At 37.6% G+C, this 21,138-nt stretch overlaps 1 protein-coding gene across 1 annotated transcript in view; it reads left to right on the forward strand.

The window, feature by feature from the left end:
* Nucleotides 1-21,138, forward strand: part of ERC2 (ELKS/RAB6-interacting/CAST family member 2) — a 630,778-nt gene that overhangs the window by 175,519 nt on the left and 434,121 nt on the right. The window contains exons 4-5 of the mRNA XM_063296431.1: nt 4,747-4,902; nt 9,817-9,984. Of these exons, the coding sequence (XP_063152501.1) occupies nt 4,747-4,902; nt 9,817-9,984 (324 nt within the window). The remainder of the gene's footprint in view (nt 1-4,746; nt 4,903-9,816; nt 9,985-21,138) is intronic.

Raw genomic sequence — 21,138 nt, forward strand, 5'->3', positions numbered from 1 at the left:
CACATCAACTAGTTGAATCCACTAATTTCTTCCTAAAAAGCCACATAGGCCTCCAAAATAATGATTTTTGTTGCATTAATCATAGTTTAAATCTATAGAAATTTGATATTATGCCAAATTGGTTTGCTACTGATGTTTATGTATTAGACATTCTAATTCTTTAGTCCAGTTCTATATATATTGTTGAACACCTACTATAATGTATTCTAGCAATCATTTCTAAATATTTGTATGCCGCCCAGAGTTGCTTGCTTTGCGAGATGGGCAGCTATATAAATTAGATAAATAAATAAAAATAAATAAATTTGTTTGTAGAGAGATAATCCTGAAGCCTGTAGGGCTGCTGGCCCATAACTAGTTTTCAAAAAAAGATATTTTAATTAAGATTTTAATTCTGGCAAATTATATTTACATTATAGCTCAAATAATAAAAATTCTTAACCTAATTCTGTTAAAAAATCTAAGATATACTGTATACTCCCCACTGCACCAGGTTTTCCAATAGAAGAAATGCCTATCTATTTTTAAAGTTTTGATTTCCTACACATTTTTTATTATTATTTAGCATGATCATAACAAACTGGAGTTATTAGACCCCTCACCCCCTTGGCTACCTAATACAGAAGGAGGGGGAATTGTATAATATTTTCCAAGGTAATTGGACTCCAGCCCCTCCAGTGTGCAGGACCTGCCAAGAACGCTGATTCCAAGATGGCCCCTGATGACAAGTTTCTGAAGGGAAAACTTGCCATTCATTAATCTGAGAGAGAAGATAACTTTAGGATATAAAGTTACATCTGGAAAATTAAAACTTCCTTTTGCAACAATTGAAGCTTCTCAAGTTTTTTACTTGAGAAGCTTCAATTGTTGCGAAAGGAAGATGAAGTTTTCCCCTAATCAAACCTCTGAACTAGGGCATGAAGTTTCTAAACATACAATTTAGGAATATATTTTAAAATGCTGTGCATGATGTAAATTACATGTCAAAAATATTCAGAGATAAGATTAATTATTACATCTGCATATATATTTGTATATTTGTTTCTTGTGTGTATTTAGGTGTTGGCATGTATAAGAATTTTACTTTATTAGACCTCCTAGAACACAGATAGACTCCAAGTGCACTTCACATGAGATTTTCCTTTACTCTCCCTTTTTGTGAATGCTCTGTGTGCTTTTCCTCTCTTATAATATGGAACTTCCTCATCTAAAGCTTATGGTGCTTAGTTGTTTTTTTCCCCTGAATGTTTTAAATCTTTGTGCCTGTTTTAGGAGCTTAAAAGAAAACAGGGGCTTACAGTGTTGCTTTTTAAAGATCATTACACTTAGAAGCAATGTTGTGGAAGATCCAGTGGTTAGGCTACATTTCTAAAACAGTTAATGATCTCAAGATTGCATCCTAAGGGTTTTTTTAATTATGTTACTGCCCATTAAAAGCTACTTGTGAGCAGTCTCTTCAGAATTACACACAAAACTGCTCTAGAAAAATGTAAGTAAGGTATTATAGCACTATATCACTCATATTTCATGCCCTTTAAATAAATAAAATATTACCTTACTAATTATAGAATGTTTTATTTGGCTGCTATCATCTATATTTATGAGAAAGATAAGTGCATGCTAAAAACAAATATGATAATAATGATGGTGATAATAATAATAATAATATAAAGTATATCTGGCCATTTAGAACATTTGTTCAAATGTTATGTATGTGGCAGTTGTCTGTTGGCTTCATGGGATCTAGATATGGTACTGAGATGGGTTCAGGAAGATCCTATCATATATATTAATTAACTAATGTGTTTAATTTATGGGGCCATTTAATCGAAACAACTCAAAGCAGCATACAATAGGTTAAAAAAAATTACCTCCCTCCAATATATTCATTATGTATGTTCAGCATGTTCCAATAGAATGTACATAACTCTGATAGTGACAAGTTGTTCTATACCTTTTGAGTTCCTCCAAAATATATTCCTCTGAATAAACCAAGGTCAATTTTGAATACTTTGAAACCTGGGCAGAGTGGCTTTTCCTTTTATTAAACAATGGGTTGGATTCAAAGTTGCACATGCAAAAATCTGCTTGCACATGAGATCTTCTTGCTGGGAATGTAATTGTAAAACTGTGGAAAAGCTGGAGTAGCAGAGAGGATGGACACAATTTGGGGTAAACTAGCTACTGGCACAATAGCATAGAAGTAAAACCATATGGATACCGAAGATGAGATGATGTAAGCAATCTTGTTTAGATAAAGGACTTGTGTTTTCTAAAATTCCTGCCTGTGTCTTAACGGATGCACTTAAATCATTCCAATGTACTTTCAGTGTGGAGGCTGTTAATATGTTTTCTACTACAGATTAAGGTTACTATGGTAACTAATCATTTTGGCCAGGTGAAGAGGTTGAATTTATTTGTCCTCTTTTCGGATGTTAATTTTTGCACCTGGGGAGAAGAACTTGCCTGGACTTGTTTCAGTTTCCCTTCTGTGTAGGCTTGCAGAGAGTATGCAGCTGAGAGAAATCTCTCCTCTCAGCAAACAGCCTTTAAATATGTTTGCTTTCTGTAAATAAAATTATTTTTATAGAAATGCCTGGTGTGTGACTTTTCTGATCTCTCCTGGGCCAAATGCTTTCCTGGCACTCTGCCAACAGAGGGTTCTAAGCAATTTGGGCTGGGTTTAAATGTGGAGACGCTATGTACTTTCAGGGCCCAGTTTGCATAAGGTGTCCTTGTTCAAAATAGTGTAATTCCCTATTCCTCCTAATGTCTACTGTCCTCCAAAGTGTGATGGAGCTCAGAGAGGAGGGAGTAGATAGTGCATTCCAAGCAGATAAACATTCCCATAGCTTGCATAGTTTGGAGCATGTGGGGGGAGGGGGGGAGGAAGAATGTTAGATTAGCACTGCCCTAGATTCCCAAGAGTATTTTTCCCTTTAGCTCAGTTAAGGAACCTTTACTCTGGCAAGATTCTGTGTATGGTAGAAACAGTAAAATGAACTAGAGCTGCATTTCCAACTCAGCATGGTTTCTTCACCAATTTTCCTGACAAAAGCGACTCTTTAGAAGATGCTGGTCTTTCAAGTATGTGACAAAGAGGAGAGAAACTTCTGTTGGGCAACAGAAAGCATTAAGTACTGTAGAGCACATGTGTAGAATGGCTCTTTGGAAAAGTATTTCCTCTTCTTCTTTTTTTAAATGAGAAAGTAGGGAAGTAATGAAAATATTTTTTAAAAATGGCTTTACCTACTCCATTTCTGGGAAATGGCAGGGAAGAAATAATTCCGTCCTACCCAATGAAATAAAACTGAGTGGATTTTTTTTCAGTTTCTCAGATTATTTTTTGACTTCCCAATCCAGCCAAAAGCCATGGGATTCCCAGGTGATCCCGCATCCCAGTATTATTTAGAGCCAACCCTGTTGAGCTTCTGAGATCAGCCTCTGTTGGTCAGTCTGACAGATCTTTGAAATAAAAGGCTGACCCACCCAAAGCTGTAGCTACTGGGATCTTAGAAAAAGTCGAAACTGCTACATTTTTATTGGTCATTTCAATGTATATGTTAAAAATCTTCAAATGAAATTTTGGTTTTCATTTTATTCCTATCTTTTTCTTTTCATTCATCATTGTCTCAGAAATCTCAAATCCTGCCTATTAGTTCTCATTGCTTTTCTTGATTTTGTAGTCATGTATTGTCCAGAGGGTTTGATCTCTCTAGAAAAATCAATCCAGCTTCCCTGCCGAATTTGAACAGCTAAGCCTTGTTCAGGAGAGCTTGGAAATGGGTAGAGGATGGGATTAGCCCCACACCCAATGTTTCACCAGGAGCACTGCAAAGGAATGCCTGCCACGTTTGTTAATAAATCTGGAACTTGGATTGGGCAGAAAACTGTGCTCCCATTTATACAGCTCTTTCTCAGACCTCCTGGCTGAATGTATTGGAGACTGGAGAGAGTGTATTTGCAGCTATGGAGCACTCATAAGTGCCTGAAGGGGGCTTAGGTTAGTCACACATTCACCAATTGTTCTGCCCAACATCAGAGCACAGCTATTCCTTTCCCTTTCTGCATGTTACAGTGGGTACCAGGGCCCTTAATTTCACAGTAGCTGGAAACAGGATACCTATTTTTCTGTAGTGTACAGGTGGGTAGGGAAAGATTTCATACACTAAGCTGAAGGAATTTTAAAATATTTCCATGCATGTGTTAAGCTGGCTCTATGTTAGAAAGTAATGAAACAAGTGTGCATAATGGTGGCTTTCATTTGGCTTGGATCTGATCCATTCTTGTTTTATCTTATTTGAAGAGACTGTAGCTTTTTATATCAGAAGTGGTAGTGAAACAGATGTCTTAAAAATGTTATAAACTTTAACTTTCTCACAGCACAATAAAAGTATAGACACAGATTTCTTGGCAGTTTTTGTCCATTTTCTTATATTTATTTTATTTTATGTTCATTTATTACTTTACATTATAACCAACTTTTCTACTTGTAGTGTATTCAGAGTGGCTGTTTAGTGGCTTTAGGAAAGTAAAAATGTTGACGAGAATGTGTATATTTTTCTTCAGGTACAAAATTATTACTGAGCTTATCCCGGTGCTATTTAGATGAGAAAGTGCTTCAGTTCCTTGTGCCAACATAGTTCTTTAGGTTTATTGCTCTTGTATCACAATTTATATGTCTGCTTTTCATATAAATAATTTATATAATAATTGCATACCAACACTTTCTTTACAAAAAAATAGGACACAAAAATAGCTTCACTGGAACGTAATATCAGAGATCTTGAAGATGAAATACAGATGTTGAAGACAAATGGAGTTCTGAACACAGAAGATCGAGAAGAAGAGATCAAACAAATAGAAGTATACAAGAGTCATTCCAAGTTCATGAAAAATAAGGTATGTGCAGCTAAGAAAATAAGACATATTAAAATTCTGATTTTTGAGGGAGATTGGTGATTTTACTGTGTCAACACAAGTTCTGGAAAGGAGTATTAAAGAAAACTTTCCTGGTAAACAAGGTAGATTTTTTCCATTGGTAATTTACTTGGTGAGAGAAGTTTCCATGTTGTATCCTAGGTACAGAGGCAACCTTTGTTAGAGCCATGTCAAACCAGTGTGAAAAATGTGCTGTATTTTGAGGGCATTCCCTGGGGGAAACCATATTAAATTGCCACAGAACAAGTACTTTTGTCCCCTTGAATAAAAATCATGACAACGGCATTCCTGTTATCAGTTCTTGGCCATCTCTTCTTGCTGAGTAATTACAGCAAAGGCACCTGTGGGACTGGAAAGCGTTCACAGGTCCTTCAGGAGATTTTCCATGTTTGCAACAAAGAGCCATCAGTTCTTTTCAATGTTAGGAAGAATAGCAATTTATTACTCTGCAGTTAAGACATGATGCAAGTAGAATAAAATGACTGCAAATGCAGACATAAAATGCTTGAGTGATGTCTCATATGTTTGATAATCAAAACTCTTATTTTGATTGTTGTTAACCACCTAGCTTTATATTGTGTAAGATGGATGGCCATATAAATCTTTTAAACAAACAAACAAACAAAGTAATAGACTAAACAAACATATACTTCCTTGACAGTTGGAATTACTATCCATATGGCTCACAGTGAATCATTTAATTCTGAGGGTCATGTATTAATTGGAATTCTGTTAACATAAAGAGGAAATTATAATGATTTTGAGAAGAAGGGATTCTGTGCGAGATATTCTCCCAATGTTACAGAGAGTATCAGAGCAAAATGTTTGCATATGGTTGTTTGTCACAGCCATCTGATCAGCTCTTGGATAATTATGCCTCATTCTGATGAAAGCCTGTGTAACCTCTGTCAGCAGCCCTGTCCTTCTTCTGACAATTGAGATTTGTAGCAAAAGATACTACTTCTGCCATTCATCACAGGACCTTTCAAGGTGGAAAAATTATTTATAAGGCTGTCAGCAAGGAGATCTCATTATACCCCATCTGTCCAACCTGAGATCACTGATAAGGAAACCCTGATAAATATAAGTCCTGATTGATAGCAAACAGTAGAACAAAGCTCCTTTCATGGTCAACAACTCAAGGTGTTATAATGCTCTTTGGGGGGAAAAAGCTTGGATTTAAGAAATAACTCTTTAAGTCCTTTCCAATTTAAATGGAAAGGGAGTGTATGGTTGCTAACGGCAGTCTCTTGTGGAACATTGCTAATGTCCCGGGAAGACTAGACTACATCAAGGTTTAGAGGGGTATAAAAATCAAAGACATGAACAGCAAACACACTCTTCCCAGATTCTCAAATAACTAGGTGAAATGACAAGAATTGAAAAATAGAAGAAGGTGACTAAGGTGGTTCTCTCTTGCATGACTCCTTTTTGCTCTGTTGCCTTGTGTTCCTGGGCAGCAGGATAGCAAGTGAATGTCTCTGAGACAAGAAGAGGTCAGAGTTAGCCAAGCACACCAAAGCCAAGAAGCAGCTTGTCTTTTCTAGACAAAATCTGGAGTTTGGGGGAGAAAGCTACAGCACTGCTTGATTGCCAATGAACTCTTAAATAAAGCTGGTAGCAATAAGGCAGCACTTAGAATTTCTTAAGCCTTATCAGGCCTGTACTTCTGGTTCCAGTTTCTGGGGATGGGATAGATCTTGGGGCAGAAAGGTTTTAGGTTGGGAACTGCTTGGGAGCTCCTGATGAAAAAGGTTTTAAAAGTTTGCCCATTTGGAATGAATGCAGAAAGTATTGCTCTCCTCCTGCTTTGACATGCTGACACCATCATGTGCAAGATCAAATTATATGAGACCTGTCTGGAGTGAGATCGTGCTGTGAGATTCCTGCATGGTAGAATGAGGAAGACAGAGCTGTTTTACTTGATTTTGTTTATAGTGCCAAAGCTGTAGTTTATGAAAGGAACATCTTAACATATTTTATGTTAGCATTTATATTACTCTAACATGCAATTTGTTTTTAAATTTGATTTATATTATGCTTAACCCTAAGTATCCATTAGGGAGTTGCATACCTCTCAGAATCGGCTGATTGGAGTGGCCTGCAAATTAAAGCAACAACAACAACAAATAAATCTGCAGACAGGCAATGAAGAAAGAAAAAAATTAAATGGAAAAAGTATCCAAGAGAATTTTCATGATATTTTTTACATCCCCAAATCTGCCATTTGCTCTCCCTTCTGAGACATTACAAGAAACATTGCTTGTTAAAAAGAATTTTAGCATCTTCTCTTGTTTGAAGCAGGAAATACTCATCTGAGAAGATCTGAAATGCTTTATTTTGTGGATGGCAAAACTCTTTACCAGCTTGCAAATCATGTTGCTAATAAAAAGAAATATACAGCATACCTGAAATGAAAATGATTCCATATTCACTGAACAATTGGTTATCAGAGTTTGGTGAGTTGAATCATAGATAAAAATAGAAAGATCCTTTGATAGAGATTAGGTTGTGTGATAGCCATCTGGGACTCATATAAACCATATGCTGTGGTATGTATTAGTTTTAACTTTCCTTCCATTTGTATTGTGTAATATTACTCTCACTTTTTTTTTTAATTTCAGTTTTGGCTCTATACCTGTAGTCACACATAATGGGTTGTCAGTTTTGTCATCAATGCAGTGGTGATATTACCCATTTTTACTTCTCCAAGAAAATCCTTTCTAAAATGATGTGCATTTGAATATTATGGTTCAGCGATATCCTTTAATAATTTCTTCTGTGAAATCTTTCTTTTCATTGTTATGTATTCTGTTTGATCCCAGTTTGTTGTTCCTTTCTTCTATGGTCTCTGTGTGGGCAGTATCTGCCTTCCCTTATTTTGAACTTGTCAGAGTACTAGAAGTGCTCTGAGACCTAATTCCTAGTGCTTCATATATAATCTTTATAAACTATTATACAAAAAAAAAATCAAAGCAGTCAAGCAGAATAATGGTTCTGATGTAGATACGTGAGTTTGCTTTTTACTGTCGATGTGCCACATGTGCAAGTACATATAATTGCATAATATATCTTTTGGATTTGATTCTGAAAGAATTCATTTCATATGGTGAACTGAAAAGACAGTGTGGAATTTATAAGAAATATTTTCTTCTAATGTGACTTGGTGGTATTACAGCTGATAAATATTGTACTTTACTAATCTGGAACATGTGGGCTGAGCACTATAAATTTGTGATTAAATTCCAGATTTTGTTGGCTACTACTCTAGTTTTAAATCCTCTTCCATTCTCAAAATGTAACTGTAGAATGAATGGAATCCAGCAACTGGAGAAGGATGGCTTCAATCATTTTCAGAACATTCTGAACTGTTCCCCGAGCTGAATATTTTACTGCATATGATTATTGAGAAAACCTTAACAAAAACTTGGGGACAAGTTCACTGTGATTGTGAAAATGCAAATTTATATAGATTTTGAACAGAGTTTTCTTTCACAACTGTGTATTATTTGATATTCATGAGTAAAATCATAAAATTCATCAATGTTAAGATCATAGGAAACTGCCTTACATTATTGATACTGATAGGATTTGTATTTTTTTTTTTGCAGTCCCTCTTGGGACTGGGAGCTAACTGGAGGTGCTGAGTTCAGGCAGTTTTCTTCCTCAGATTCATGTGCATTAACTATTGCATATTAGTATTGTGTGTGTGTGTGTGTGTGTGTATGCATGTGTATATATTAGCTACTGTACATGTGATATGGTCATTCAGACAATTTCCATTTTCTTTTTATGGTTTTCAAGAGAGGAAATACTGTAAACAGTAGGAAAATCACATATTTATGCAGATGCTCCAATCACATGTGAAGTTTTACATTTAAAGTCCAATCACATGTGTAGGCCATTATTAGAAAAGTCAACACTTGAGTATTGAGAGGCAGTGTTGGTGATAGTGTGGGAATCATATGGATCATGTTCCTGCTGAACTGTCATGGGAGTGCTTTGCTTTGCACTGATTCCATAGTACTGATCCAGCTGAATGTTAAATGAATGTCCTATTAATAAAAGCAGTTTGATAGATGAACCAATTGCTGAGAGAAAGTGAGCTCCCCTTCACTGGAGATGCTAAAGTGGAAGCTGGACAGCCATCTGTCTCGGACATTTTTAATCTGGATCCCTCCACTGAGCAGAACGTTAGACTTGGTGGCCTAAATGGTTGATTAGGTTATTATAGTGTTCTAATACTTAATAGCTTGTTCCATGTCATGGCCCATGACTGGGTCCTGGGTGGGACTAGGGCGACAGTACAGTATTGTGATTGGCTTCCATTGACTTGGCTGTGGAACTTCTATATCAGAAATATATACTGACTTAGAACAGAAGCAGCAGTATTACTATATATTTACAGGACAAGACTGCCAATTTCTATGTACTAATGGCACAAAGAGTTGAAAGGGAGAACTTTTTGGCATTTTCCCCCCAATGTGTTGAGCATGGATATTTAAGTGGGGAAAGCTTATCTAATCTATAGCTTCTACATTTGTAGGTTTCCACAATCAGAGTTTTATTCTTCATAGTTGAATATTGTGCAGTTGGAGCCTTGTTTCTCCTCTCAGTAAATGGGCTTTGTTCATACCCTTAATACATGAAGGTAGCTATAGTTTTTCCATGATTAATATATTAGAATATTTTACTTTCATAATGTATGTTGCCTCCAACTTGTTCAAATCATGAATAGTACTCCCAAAGCTGATCAAATTAAATGTAAGCTATCCATGTGAATTTAAGTAAATGTGCTTTGTCAGCTTCTCCACTGTCCCTAAGGAAATACAGAGGTTGTTAACATTAATTGTTTTCCCCCTTCATCTATTGCAGATTGATCAGTTGAAGCAGGAGCTTTCAAAGAAAGAATCAGAACTTCTTGCCTTACAAACTAAGCTTGAAACCCTTAGCAATCAGAATTCAGATTGCAAGCAGCACATAGAAGTGCTTAAAGAGTCGCTTACTGCCAAAGAACAGAGAGCTGCCATACTTCAGACAGAGGTAAGGTAGTTTCTCACCATCTAATAATCATGGAGTATAAATATTTACTTAATGGAGTGTGTCAGAATTAAAGATGATATTCTGGTTACAAGTCTGTGCGAAAGACAAAACCTGACCTTAAAAAAGGATGGTTCCAAAGTAGTAAAATAGCTTGATGCCAAGATCAGCCCTCTAATAGTTAGAAAATTTCTACTAACTTTGCTAGCAGGTGGTTTTTTTTGTTGAAATTGGAAGATTCTAGCAGGAAACCCACAATAGGTATATGCACCTGCAATTTAATTTCCCTCTTGCTAATATTTAATACAATTGCTTTCATTTATCTTTTATAAGACTGCTTCAGTTACATGTTTGGAACTGGCACACAGTTCAGAAGGATGTACAGATTCATAAGAAGAACATAGTAACTGTCAGAAAAAAATATGTCCAAAGGAAGGGCCAACTGATTGGTTAATGGGGAAAGATTCTCCTGACTTTTAAAAAGGTTAATACTTCCAATGTGGTGTTCTCTGAGTTTGCTCAAAGCTGTTATTGCTCCATTGCTCTCCACCTTCCACTTCCTAAAGGGGAAAATGCATAAGGTAGACTTGGTATTTTCCCTCATTTTTGGAAAAGTTGCATCAGGAAGGAAATTTGAAAGAACAATAAAATTACCCATGGAGTCATTCAAGTACTCTCCTTGCCCTGGCTCCAAGATGGCCTGTTTACTGTTGTTGAAGATGTGTCCTCCCATTGGAGCCTCCATCTTGTGGCCGTCCAGTTGCAGAGGCAGTCTGAAGCGGGATCCAGATGATCTGACAGGAAACTTGTGCTTTTCTTTGGAAAACAGAACAAGCCCTCCTCTATGCAAGCATTTGGATATGCTTGGAGAAGGAGCCTGAGGGAGGTCAGCAACCTGAAGTGTTCCAGGGTCCCCACCGCAGGACTTCCCCTTCCATTTGGCCAATGGTCACTGTGCCTCTGTAACCCTGTTTTGGCTGCTGGAGGCCAGAGTATTGTTTGGCAGCCAGTTTTATTTTTCATTCAGGGGAATATCAACCTTGTGATCAACATCAATCTCTATGAGGTTGAGAGTCCCATCTTTGCTCAAAAAAACCCAACACTACCACAGACTAATTTCCTGTCAAAAGGGCAGGCAGGAAGCAAGCTTCCTTTGGTGGCCTTTCTCTTTCTCATCAAATGTAGGTTGATCACTTTGCTGTTTTGCTGTTTGTGTTTGAAGAAGTAGGGATGCAGTGACTTGGAGGGTTTCCCTCCCCAGACAATTTCATGGGGCTGAGGGCAGGAAGCTTCACCTGGTGTCTTATAACTGATCCACCAGCAGAAGATTGCTTGGCATTATAATAGTTTTGGATGCTGCTGGGGAGATTCTCACCGGACTGTGCATCAACTCTCCAACGTATTTGTTCTGCAGCAAGCTTCCTGGGGAATATAGCTGATCCCACTAGTTTGCAAGGTTTATTCCTCACAAATGCACTGCTTCATCTCCAGCATTTACTTGGGAGAAAGCCAAACTAAACTTGCTGAGGCTCACTTCTTGGAAGTCATTGATCAGATTGGGTTCCACAGTCTGCAGAATGGATTGTGCCCCTTGCGGTCGGGATTAGGATTAGGATTGGGGATACTGCTTTCTGGACCTCCTTTTCTATGCTGCCACCCCTGTTAGCAGCAGCTGCTGCCCTCATGTGCATGCTTTTTGTGGGAAGCAACTTGGTTAAAATTAGCTGTAACTGTTTATGTGCAAGAGCTTGTTGTTGTTGTTAGTTGCCATCGAGTTGTTTACGACTCATGGTGACCCTATGTATAACAGAACAAAAGGCTGTTTGGTCCTGTGCCATATGCCTGACTGTTTCAATGTGCAAGAGCTATTTGGCAGCTAATTCAAACACATTAAAAGCACCCCTTTTTTAAGGGAATCAGATGGGAAGGAGAACCTCCACATGTGTAAGAGGTTAAGAGGATACAAGCATTCTAGTATAAATGTGGCATTTTTATATTGGCTTCTTGGTTTTCTGATTAGAAGCAAAAGTATGATGCATCCCTAACAAAGAGCAGGTTTGCCCTGCCTTTGTATTACCTGTACTAGCAGGCAGCATAAATAACTTCAGACGAAAAATTATCATTTTAAGTTACACTTGCTTTCCTCATTTATACTAGAATTTCTTCACCAACATCTTGGTATTCTATAACCTATATAGAATAAGCAGTATTACATGAACTAATTTTTGGATTAAATTATTTAACATAAAGAATACTCTAGTACTTAAAGGACATCACAGAGGTATAGCCAAAATCACATATATTTGTGCTCTTAATAAAGGTGTCACAGACCTCCTGTTACCATTTCTCTGTCATGAACCTCTGCTCCCTTTCCCCCCCTTTGGATTCCTCCATCATCATCATCATCGTCATCGTCATCGTCATCGTCATCGTCATCGTCATCGTCATCGTCATCATCATTATCATCATCCATCTTTGTCATTATTCCTTTTAACAGCAAAATTGTCATTCCTTGGCTATTGCTAAAGCAACAGAACAGCCACTCATAGAAAGTGAAGGGGGTTTCCAGGTTCTTGGAATATTCTGCAGATATAGAGAAAAATACAGCTCTGTTTTGTTTTTGTTTTTGTTTTTAAAGGAAAGGTTGATTGTGGAAGGAGTATAATCCTGACCTTTTAGGGGAAACCTTATGTGGAGTGTTAGTTTAAATTGGGTCTGAAGATCCCATGAATTATAGAATCACAGAGCTGGAAAGGTTCCTTTAAATCTTCAAAACTAACTTTCTGCTCAGATTTGAGTGTAGGAGACTCAGGGCTAAGTTGCATATTAAAATCTATTTGTTTTAGATATGTACAAATCAGTCAACTTCAGGGTCCTGTCACTGTCACAAGTTTTCAACATTTTATTGCATCCTGTCAATTCTTTTGCACCTTTTAAAAAACAAAGCAGTGTATTTAAAAAGCAGATCTGCTGTGTTTTGTACATACCCATGCTGATATACTATCTCTCTCTCTTTCTCTCTCTCTCTATAAATATATATAAAGCCTGAGCTTCTTTGGACTATTATAAAAATCTATCCTTCTAACATTTCCATGAAGCCATTTAACTGCTCAGTTGATTTTCCTCATTAAAACTATTCTCGATACTTGTCATCGCATCTGTGCATGTTTAAAACTTGTGATCCTTGCTGCTTTCTTCTCTCCCCTTTTCTCTCCCTACCTCTGCTCCTTATTTTGCTGTTTTGCAAAGTCTTGGGTACATTGGTGACTCTAAATAAAATTATTCACAAATGGGAAGGGGGTTATATGTGCATTGTTGTCATGGCATAATATTCAAGATCTAATTTCCAAAATCATACAATAACTTACTAAGGGCAACAGATATTAGTAAGTTTAGTTGGTAAGGAAGTTGACAAGTAGCAAAGGCTTTAGCAGAGATACATCTTTCTCTCTTTTAGTGGCTGTGATGATGGCCAGGGCTAGGAGTGTCCTGGAAAATGGTGTATTAAAGATGACAAGGAAGTTCACTGACTCTGTTGTTTGCATTTAATTTTCTCTCATGTTGAGGGGGTCCATGATGGCATCACTGAATGATGCAAATGCAAATCAAATTTGTTTTGCTGCTTTAGTTTTGATGGTGAAATTTATAAGAAAAATAGGCCAGTCATTTTGCTACAGCTACAGTAGATTGAAAATTCCATTATAATCCATGCATTGCTGGGGATGGCAGTTATAGTTTTGGGATCTCCCTCTGCGTACACATGGACTTATTTTGCTAGGAAAATAGCTCCACTCCTCCAGCACTATGTTGGCATCCTATGACTTGATAGGACTGTAGTGTGTTTCAGTTGGCCTGGGGCTTTCCTTAATAACAAATACTTGCCTGCCTGCCTGCCTTATTTGTGTGTGTTGGGGGAGTGATTGGAACTAGGATCTGACGTGGATTGGATCTGACGTGATGCATAAAACTTGTTGAAGCCATTGGAAATAGTAGCCAAGTTCACTCAAATTTCATTTGTATATGTGGGCACTTGATTTCAGAAGAGGAAATGTCTACAAAAAAAAATTGAGAATTGACAAAGAGGAATCTGGAAAAAGAAACAGAGAAGGGACAAAACTTCTCAGAATGCTTGCAGAACCATTTGAAAACTGTATTACTGCCCAAATGAAAACAAAAAGAAACACAAACTGCAGAAATACAGTCAAAGTCAAAAATCAGAACAAGGAATAAACAAACAAAAAACCTGAAGAGCTTATTTCTAAAACATTAATTCCAACAAAAATGAGTCTTCGTTTTTGTAATCTATTAGAACTAGAAGGCAGGGCATCAAGGCAGCTGGACCACTGGGTAATTATACATAAGCAAAGATGGACAGAAGGCAGATCTTGTTTTTATTGGAATATTAAAAATTACATAGTTATCAGCCCAGATAGTTATCATCTCTAGAACTCTTAAAAAACTGAAATGTGAAACTCTGATGTAAAATGTGACCTCTAACAAAACTCCAGAGTTTGTCCCTAAGACCTCTCACCTTAGAAGTTGGGAAAGTGGTGACCAGACATGATTGCTGTATTCTACAAGAGCTAAAGGCAGTGCAGTTCTGAATGCCAGTCAACAGGGAGCAATAGTGCAATAGGGCATGGCTTGTATGTCCCATGTGTGGACTTCTCATTACTACTTGTTGCCCACTGTGGGAAGCAGGTTATATTGGAAAGTGAAATAATTGTTTCCTATAATTTGGAAAGCATGGTTCAGTTGATGCAGCCTGAAATTTGCAATTGCCTGTTTTGTAGCCACATCACACTGCGGACTCATGTTTAGTGTTTAATCAACTACTGTTTCAATTTTTTCCCATAAGTACTATTTCCAAGACAGCTGTCCCCATTCTTTAAACATTTATTTATTTATTTGGTAAATTTATATAGCCGCCCATCTCACATATGTGACTCTGAATGGCATACAAAGTTAAAAACACAAAACAATACAACAAAATAATAAAATAATAAAAACCCCAACAAAAATAATTAAAATAATTAAAAACAATAAAAACCATTAAAAATGCATTTGAATGCAGTTGGCGAGATGCTTCATTCACTTAATGATACAAATTTATTGCAATTCAGTCATACATATTTAGGTGAGGAGATATGCTTTCTTTAAACTCTGATCCCTTCATTTTGTGCTGTACATTTTAGTAACAATACTGTTACTAATCCAGTATTGTTAATGTTAACTTATCATGTTCATGATTTTCGTGAGTTTTTTGTCCTGTGGATGTGTGTGTGTATGAATCTCTATTGATTCAGATTCTGAAAATATTTCTCCAAGATAATTATAGGATGACTATATCTGCATATTTCTTATGTGGCCAAAGGCAGAAATTTCTCCTGAAATTTCTCCTGAAAAGATTTTTCAGAAGTTTCATGGTTATGTTGACACCATGGCTTTTAGATCGCTCAGCTGCATCTATATTAATTTTTGATTTTTTTATTGTTTTATATCATGACTGTTTTTATTGTTGTTGGCCACCCAGAGTCACTAGTCTGAGGTGGGCGGCAATATAAATTGAATGAATGAATGGATAGATAGATAGATAGAATTAATGGATGGGCTTACGTTAGTTGTCCTATGAACCCCACAATATGTGCCTAGATTAATTTTGATTAAATCAGTCCAGTGACTATATTATATCAGAGATGCTCCAAATAGTCAAGAAGTTGTCATGGTAACATACATATTTTTTTCTAATTGTGATCCTTCCACTCCAAATAATATGTGCGGCATCTGTTATTTTTCAAAATACTAACTCTGTTCTGACTTGGAAACCAGACTGAAAAACAGAATGTGTAGCATAATAAACATAAGAAAAAGAGAAGAACTATGAAATAAGAAGGATATTGATTTATTCCAGGTAGAGACATGGATTCATTATGAACAATCACAAGAAGCTGAGATGTGAGGCCAATTATATAGTCAATATTTTTCCCCTTTTGCTTTTTAAGAAAGACTTGATTCTGCTTTTCAGTGATTTTAGCCAGTGAAATAACAGTAATAACAACAATTCACGTACTGTAAACAGCCTCTGGAGAAGAAAGGTTTGCTTTTTAAAAAAAAAATAACTTACCCAGTGGAAAAAGGTTGTAGCCTCATAGAGTTGTTGTTTATTCGTTCAGTCGCTTCCGACTCTTCGTGGCTTCATGGATCAGCCCACGCCAGAGCTTCCTGTCGGTCACCAACACCCCCAGTTCCCCCAAGGTCGAATCCGTCACCTCTAGAATGTCATCCATCCATCTTCTCCTTGGTCGGCCCCTCTTCCTTTTGCCTTCCACTCTCCTTAGCATCAGCATCTTCTCCAGGCTGTCCTGTCTTCTCATTATGTGGCCAAAGTATTTCAGTTTTGCCTTGAATATCATTCCCTCAAGTGAGCAGTCTGGCTTTATTTCCTGGAGGATGGACTGGTTTGATCTTCTTGCAGTCCAAGGCACTCTCAGAATTTTCCTCCAACACCACAGTTCCAAAGCATCTATCTTCCTTCTCTCAGCCTTCCTTATGGTCCAGCTCTCGCAGCCATATGTTACTACGGGGAACACCATTGCTTTAACTATGCGGGCCTTTGTTGTCAGTGTGATGTCTCTGCTCTTAACTATTTTATCGAGATTTGTTATTGCTCTCCTCTCAAGAATTAAATGTCTTCTGATTTCCTGGCTGCAGTCAGCGTCTGCAGTAATCTTTGCACCTAGAAATACAAAGTCTGTCATTGCGTCTACATTTTCTCCCTTTATTTGCCAGTTATCAATCAAGCTGGTTGCCATAATCTTGGTTTTTTTGAGGTTTAACTGCAATCCAGCTTTTTCACTTTCTTCTTTCACCTTCGTCATGAGGACCCTCATAGAGACCAGTGAATAAATCCAGATCTTTGGTGTAGCTGTGACTGAACAGCATTGTGTCTCTTCAAAAACAAAAAACTAAGAGCAAAAATAATGAAAATAAAGTGAATCCCAAACCCTGCCAAGAATATTCTTTAATTTCCATCTCCACAAAGTCTTTTCTACAAAAAGCTCACCAAATGGTAGAAGATGGTTTAGTAGAATGCTGGCTAGGGAATTCTAGGAGTTGAAGTCCGCACAGCTTAAAGTTGCCAAGTTGGAAAAACCCTGGTTTATTTCATAAATTGTGGCTCAGTCTGGGTTGCAAAAAGCCTGGGAAGAAGAGATTCAAAACGTTCAAAGAGATTCTGCTTTAATAAACTCACAAATAAAAGAGGGCTGGAGGTTCTCATCACAGTTTCCCAGGTTCTATCCCTAATCCTTGCACTAAAACTTTTTTATTGGAGACTGAGTAATTCTGGCTTCCTTGATCATGCCCTGCTGTGAGGAGCTCGATTACTTATGGGATCTATATGAATCCTGGAAATAGAAATATGGAAAAATGCTAAAGGCTGGCTCTTTGCTTTCCAGCAAGTTATCTTCCTATTAGTTCATTTTTGTAAATTAAAAAAGTCATTAAAAATTACATTCAGGTGAAATGGGGACCCTGGCAGCTGTCAAGATAAGTGTTTGGAAGTTTTATCATCAAGCCCAGAATTTACTTTTGCAATTCTTTGCCTTAAGCTTTAAGTCATGGGTGGGTATGCCTGGTGGCTGCATGCAGTTCTTGGCCATAAACAGTGTTACCTTGAAAGCCATAAGGAGCCCTAACCATGGTTATGCAATAGTCAGAATTTGAAATTGATTGCTAGGTTTTGGCTGCCAGTAATGACAGGAAACAGACCAATTTACTGTCAGGGCACTTCCCAATACCTGTGTTAACATGCATACCTCCCATCATTTAGTCAGGTAAAAAGTATGTTGACATAAATTGTGCTACTCACAAGCTAAGCTTTGCTGCACCTCAGGAGTGAAGTTGGGCAGATGTAATGTGGGGCAGCTGTATGTGTATCTACTCTTGTCTCTTTAGATGGCTCCCACTTTTCTTTCTTGAAGGAACTGTTTGGAATTGTGCCTATAGCATCTCATTGATGGAAATCTGTTCTTCTGAAACTGAGTATATAAGTCTGATTCTTCTTTATTCCTCTTCCCCTTGATATTATAAATTCAAGGATAACTTGGTATTTTTCTCCCAAGGTTCTGGTTATCTTACTTCTTCAACCAAGGCCTCCCTATGGGTAAGAAGTAGGTCCAGGATATGAGACCTTCTCTTTTCTTCTACCTTTTGACAAATGAAATTGTCAGCAAAAGAGGACTGAAATTTGTTAGACCTTTTCACTCTTGAACAAGGTAGTTGTAAGGTTACTGAAATCTCCCATTGTCAATATTGTGTGTCTCGTTGAAAGTTTGATCATCTAGCACAGAAAACTTCATCCATATCTTCTGCCTGTCCAGGTGGTCTATAATAAACTACCACAACAATATCATTTTGGTTTCTTTCCTTTTACACTTACCCAAACCTATTAACAAGATTCATGTATTGAAGAAAGTTAGGGAGCCATACCTAAAGAATTTCAGCAGCTGCAGAAACAGCCTCTGTTCAAACCTTCCTGTGTTTTCCTTTCCTTTCTGTCCTACGTAACAAACTAGTCAACTCTCTCCTTTGAGTTGGCAAGCCTGTTTCCATCTGTAATTTGTTTCTGGAGTGGTCAGATAGGTTTGTTCTTATCTTGGCTTTTTTTTTGCTGAATGTGATAAATAACTCATATCTGTGCTTTGAGACAAAAACCACACAAAAACAGTAATAGAAGCTAAAATATATTATTATATTAAGTTTAGGAAAATAAAGAAATCTCCCTTCAAATCCCAAAGGGAACATAATTAAGTTCCAACTCCCCTGCCCATGTTTGTGACATGGTCTTGCTCAGCTTGCATTATTGACCCATCCACAGCAGTTCTTAGCTCTATCCAGATGTTTAAATGGCACCAAAGGGTTGCTTAACCCTCTAGTAGGGGAAGAAAGGGGCCATCCTTTCTGATGCATGAACTTCAGTGCCAGAACATTGGTACTTTAGCTCCCAACCTATATAATGAGAGTTGAATAAATACATTGGCACTTTTTTTGTTGTGCCTTTGAGTCTGTGTTGACTCCTGGCAACTGCCTGCACTAGTACCTGTGGTTTTCTTGCCAAGATTTTAGAAGTGGTTTGCCATTGCCTCCTTCCTAGGGCTGAGAGGGAGTGACTGGCCCAATGTCACCCAGCTGGCTTTCATATCTAAGGGATGACTAGACTCAAGATCTCCTGGTTTTGAATCAGGTGCCTCAACCACTATACCAAACTGGCTCTCTACATTGGAACTAATGTGCATTATTTTTTTTTATTGTGTATGACTGCATTTGCCCTCAGGTGGGCAATTTTCTTGTTTGCCCTGTAAAGATTAGCAACAGTCTCAACCACTCTCTTTGAAAGCACTGAAAGCACAGCTCATATTGCTCATGCCTGCCTGATCATTTACAACTGTACTTTTAGTAAACAAAGAGCCAATTCAGACAGACTCAGAGAAATGTGATTTGTTTCTGATTGCTAATTACACATAGTTAAGGGAATATCTAAGTTTGATTCCTATGTGTGTCTAATGGGATTGTGGTAGACAGTCAATTATTTTGGCACAGTTGTTTCTTAATGATGGAGATTTTTAACTCCTAGAAGTTCTATTATGTCATTAAGTTTTCCACTGGTGTGATAACTAACAATTTTCAGGGGAGATTATGAATTGTTTCATGCAAGATGGATACTATGAATACATGTACTGTATTATTTTTTCCTCCTGTGGCCTGGATATGATTATCTGTCCTGATCCTGGGTCTAATCTGGATGACTTGTGTTTCTAGGCTTCTTTACCCAGGTAACAAACTGACTGCCATCAGCAAGAAAGGAGACTAATCCATTAGGTTCCTTTTGATGGGGATTTCAACTTCTATCAAGTGAAGAACTGTACTTCAGGCAGGTGTGGCTCTGCTTGGGCTGGACAAATGATCCATTTCTGAATTTGACCTTCTGGCACAGGAATATATGTTCCAGGCAGGGAAAGGCTTATTCCCAAAATAGGTACAACCTGTATAGATAATCAGGTACTGTAGAAACAGAGAGTAACTTTCTTTATTCAAAGAAGAGGCCGAGCCTGGAAATGCCTTTACTAAAATGTGGCTTATATCACTGTAACTATATAAACCGCCTTTTGAACTTTTGATGGGAAGCAGAAAGACAATATTCACAACAAATACATCTTCACGAGCTTGTTCTTTCAGGCTACTATAACTATAGATTAAAAAAAGAGATCAGGAACCAGAATCCAATTGTGCTGCTTTTCTTTTACAATAGTGTGGTAGATTTCCTTCGGAGCTGGAAATATTTTCTGAGAATGTCTAAAGCCTACAAAATATTTGGCAAGTGAAGAGTATCAGGAGTAGGACAAGCATCTTTTAAAACAAATATCCAACTTAGCTTGTCACTACTCCAATATTATTGAAGAAACATACTCCAGAGAATTTCTACTTCATCTTTTTACATAACTTATTTTTTTCAGATCTGCCATGCTGTCAACATCTGTTTAATAGGAATTACATCTGTTTTTGTACAGGCTACAGAGAAGACACACATTTCACTATTTTACAATTGTGCCCAACTATATAGGGATTCCAGACTGGGGGCATTTAATCATGTGCTATTGCCACAGTGGCAGAGTGGAAGTGTGTGTTTCATGTTTCTCTCTCCCCCTACCCCCAAGCAAATAGGAGCAGGGAGTTTAGACTGATGCAGGGAGGACTGTTAAATGTCCCCAGTCCCCACCACATTTCCCCAAATAAACTGCCCCTCACAGCTGCTCTAAGAAAAAAACCCCTACATAGTCAGAAAATCAATTGCAGATCTCCTGGCAAAATATGCAGTTCGGCCCTTAGGCGCATTTGAGTACAATATTAAAGGCTTTAGAAACTTGATGAGGACTGCAACTACTGTGGGTTTCTTCACTCTCTGTTTTCAGCAACAAAGAATTTTCTGTGGGTGAATTTAACTGAGCCATATGAATGTGCCCAACGCAACCGTGTTTCGGATGCAGATGGCTGCTTTGCAACTCTGCCATGAAGGATCTAGTAAAAAAAAAACTCTGTGGACCAGTTGGCACTAACATGCGGGAACAATTTTCTTAGCTTGGAATTGCTGTGGGAAGT

This window comes from Candoia aspera, chromosome 2 (assembly GCF_035149785.1).
Source record: "Candoia aspera isolate rCanAsp1 chromosome 2, rCanAsp1.hap2, whole genome shotgun sequence".
Classification (NCBI taxonomy): Eukaryota; Metazoa; Chordata; class Lepidosauria; order Squamata; family Boidae; genus Candoia; species Candoia aspera.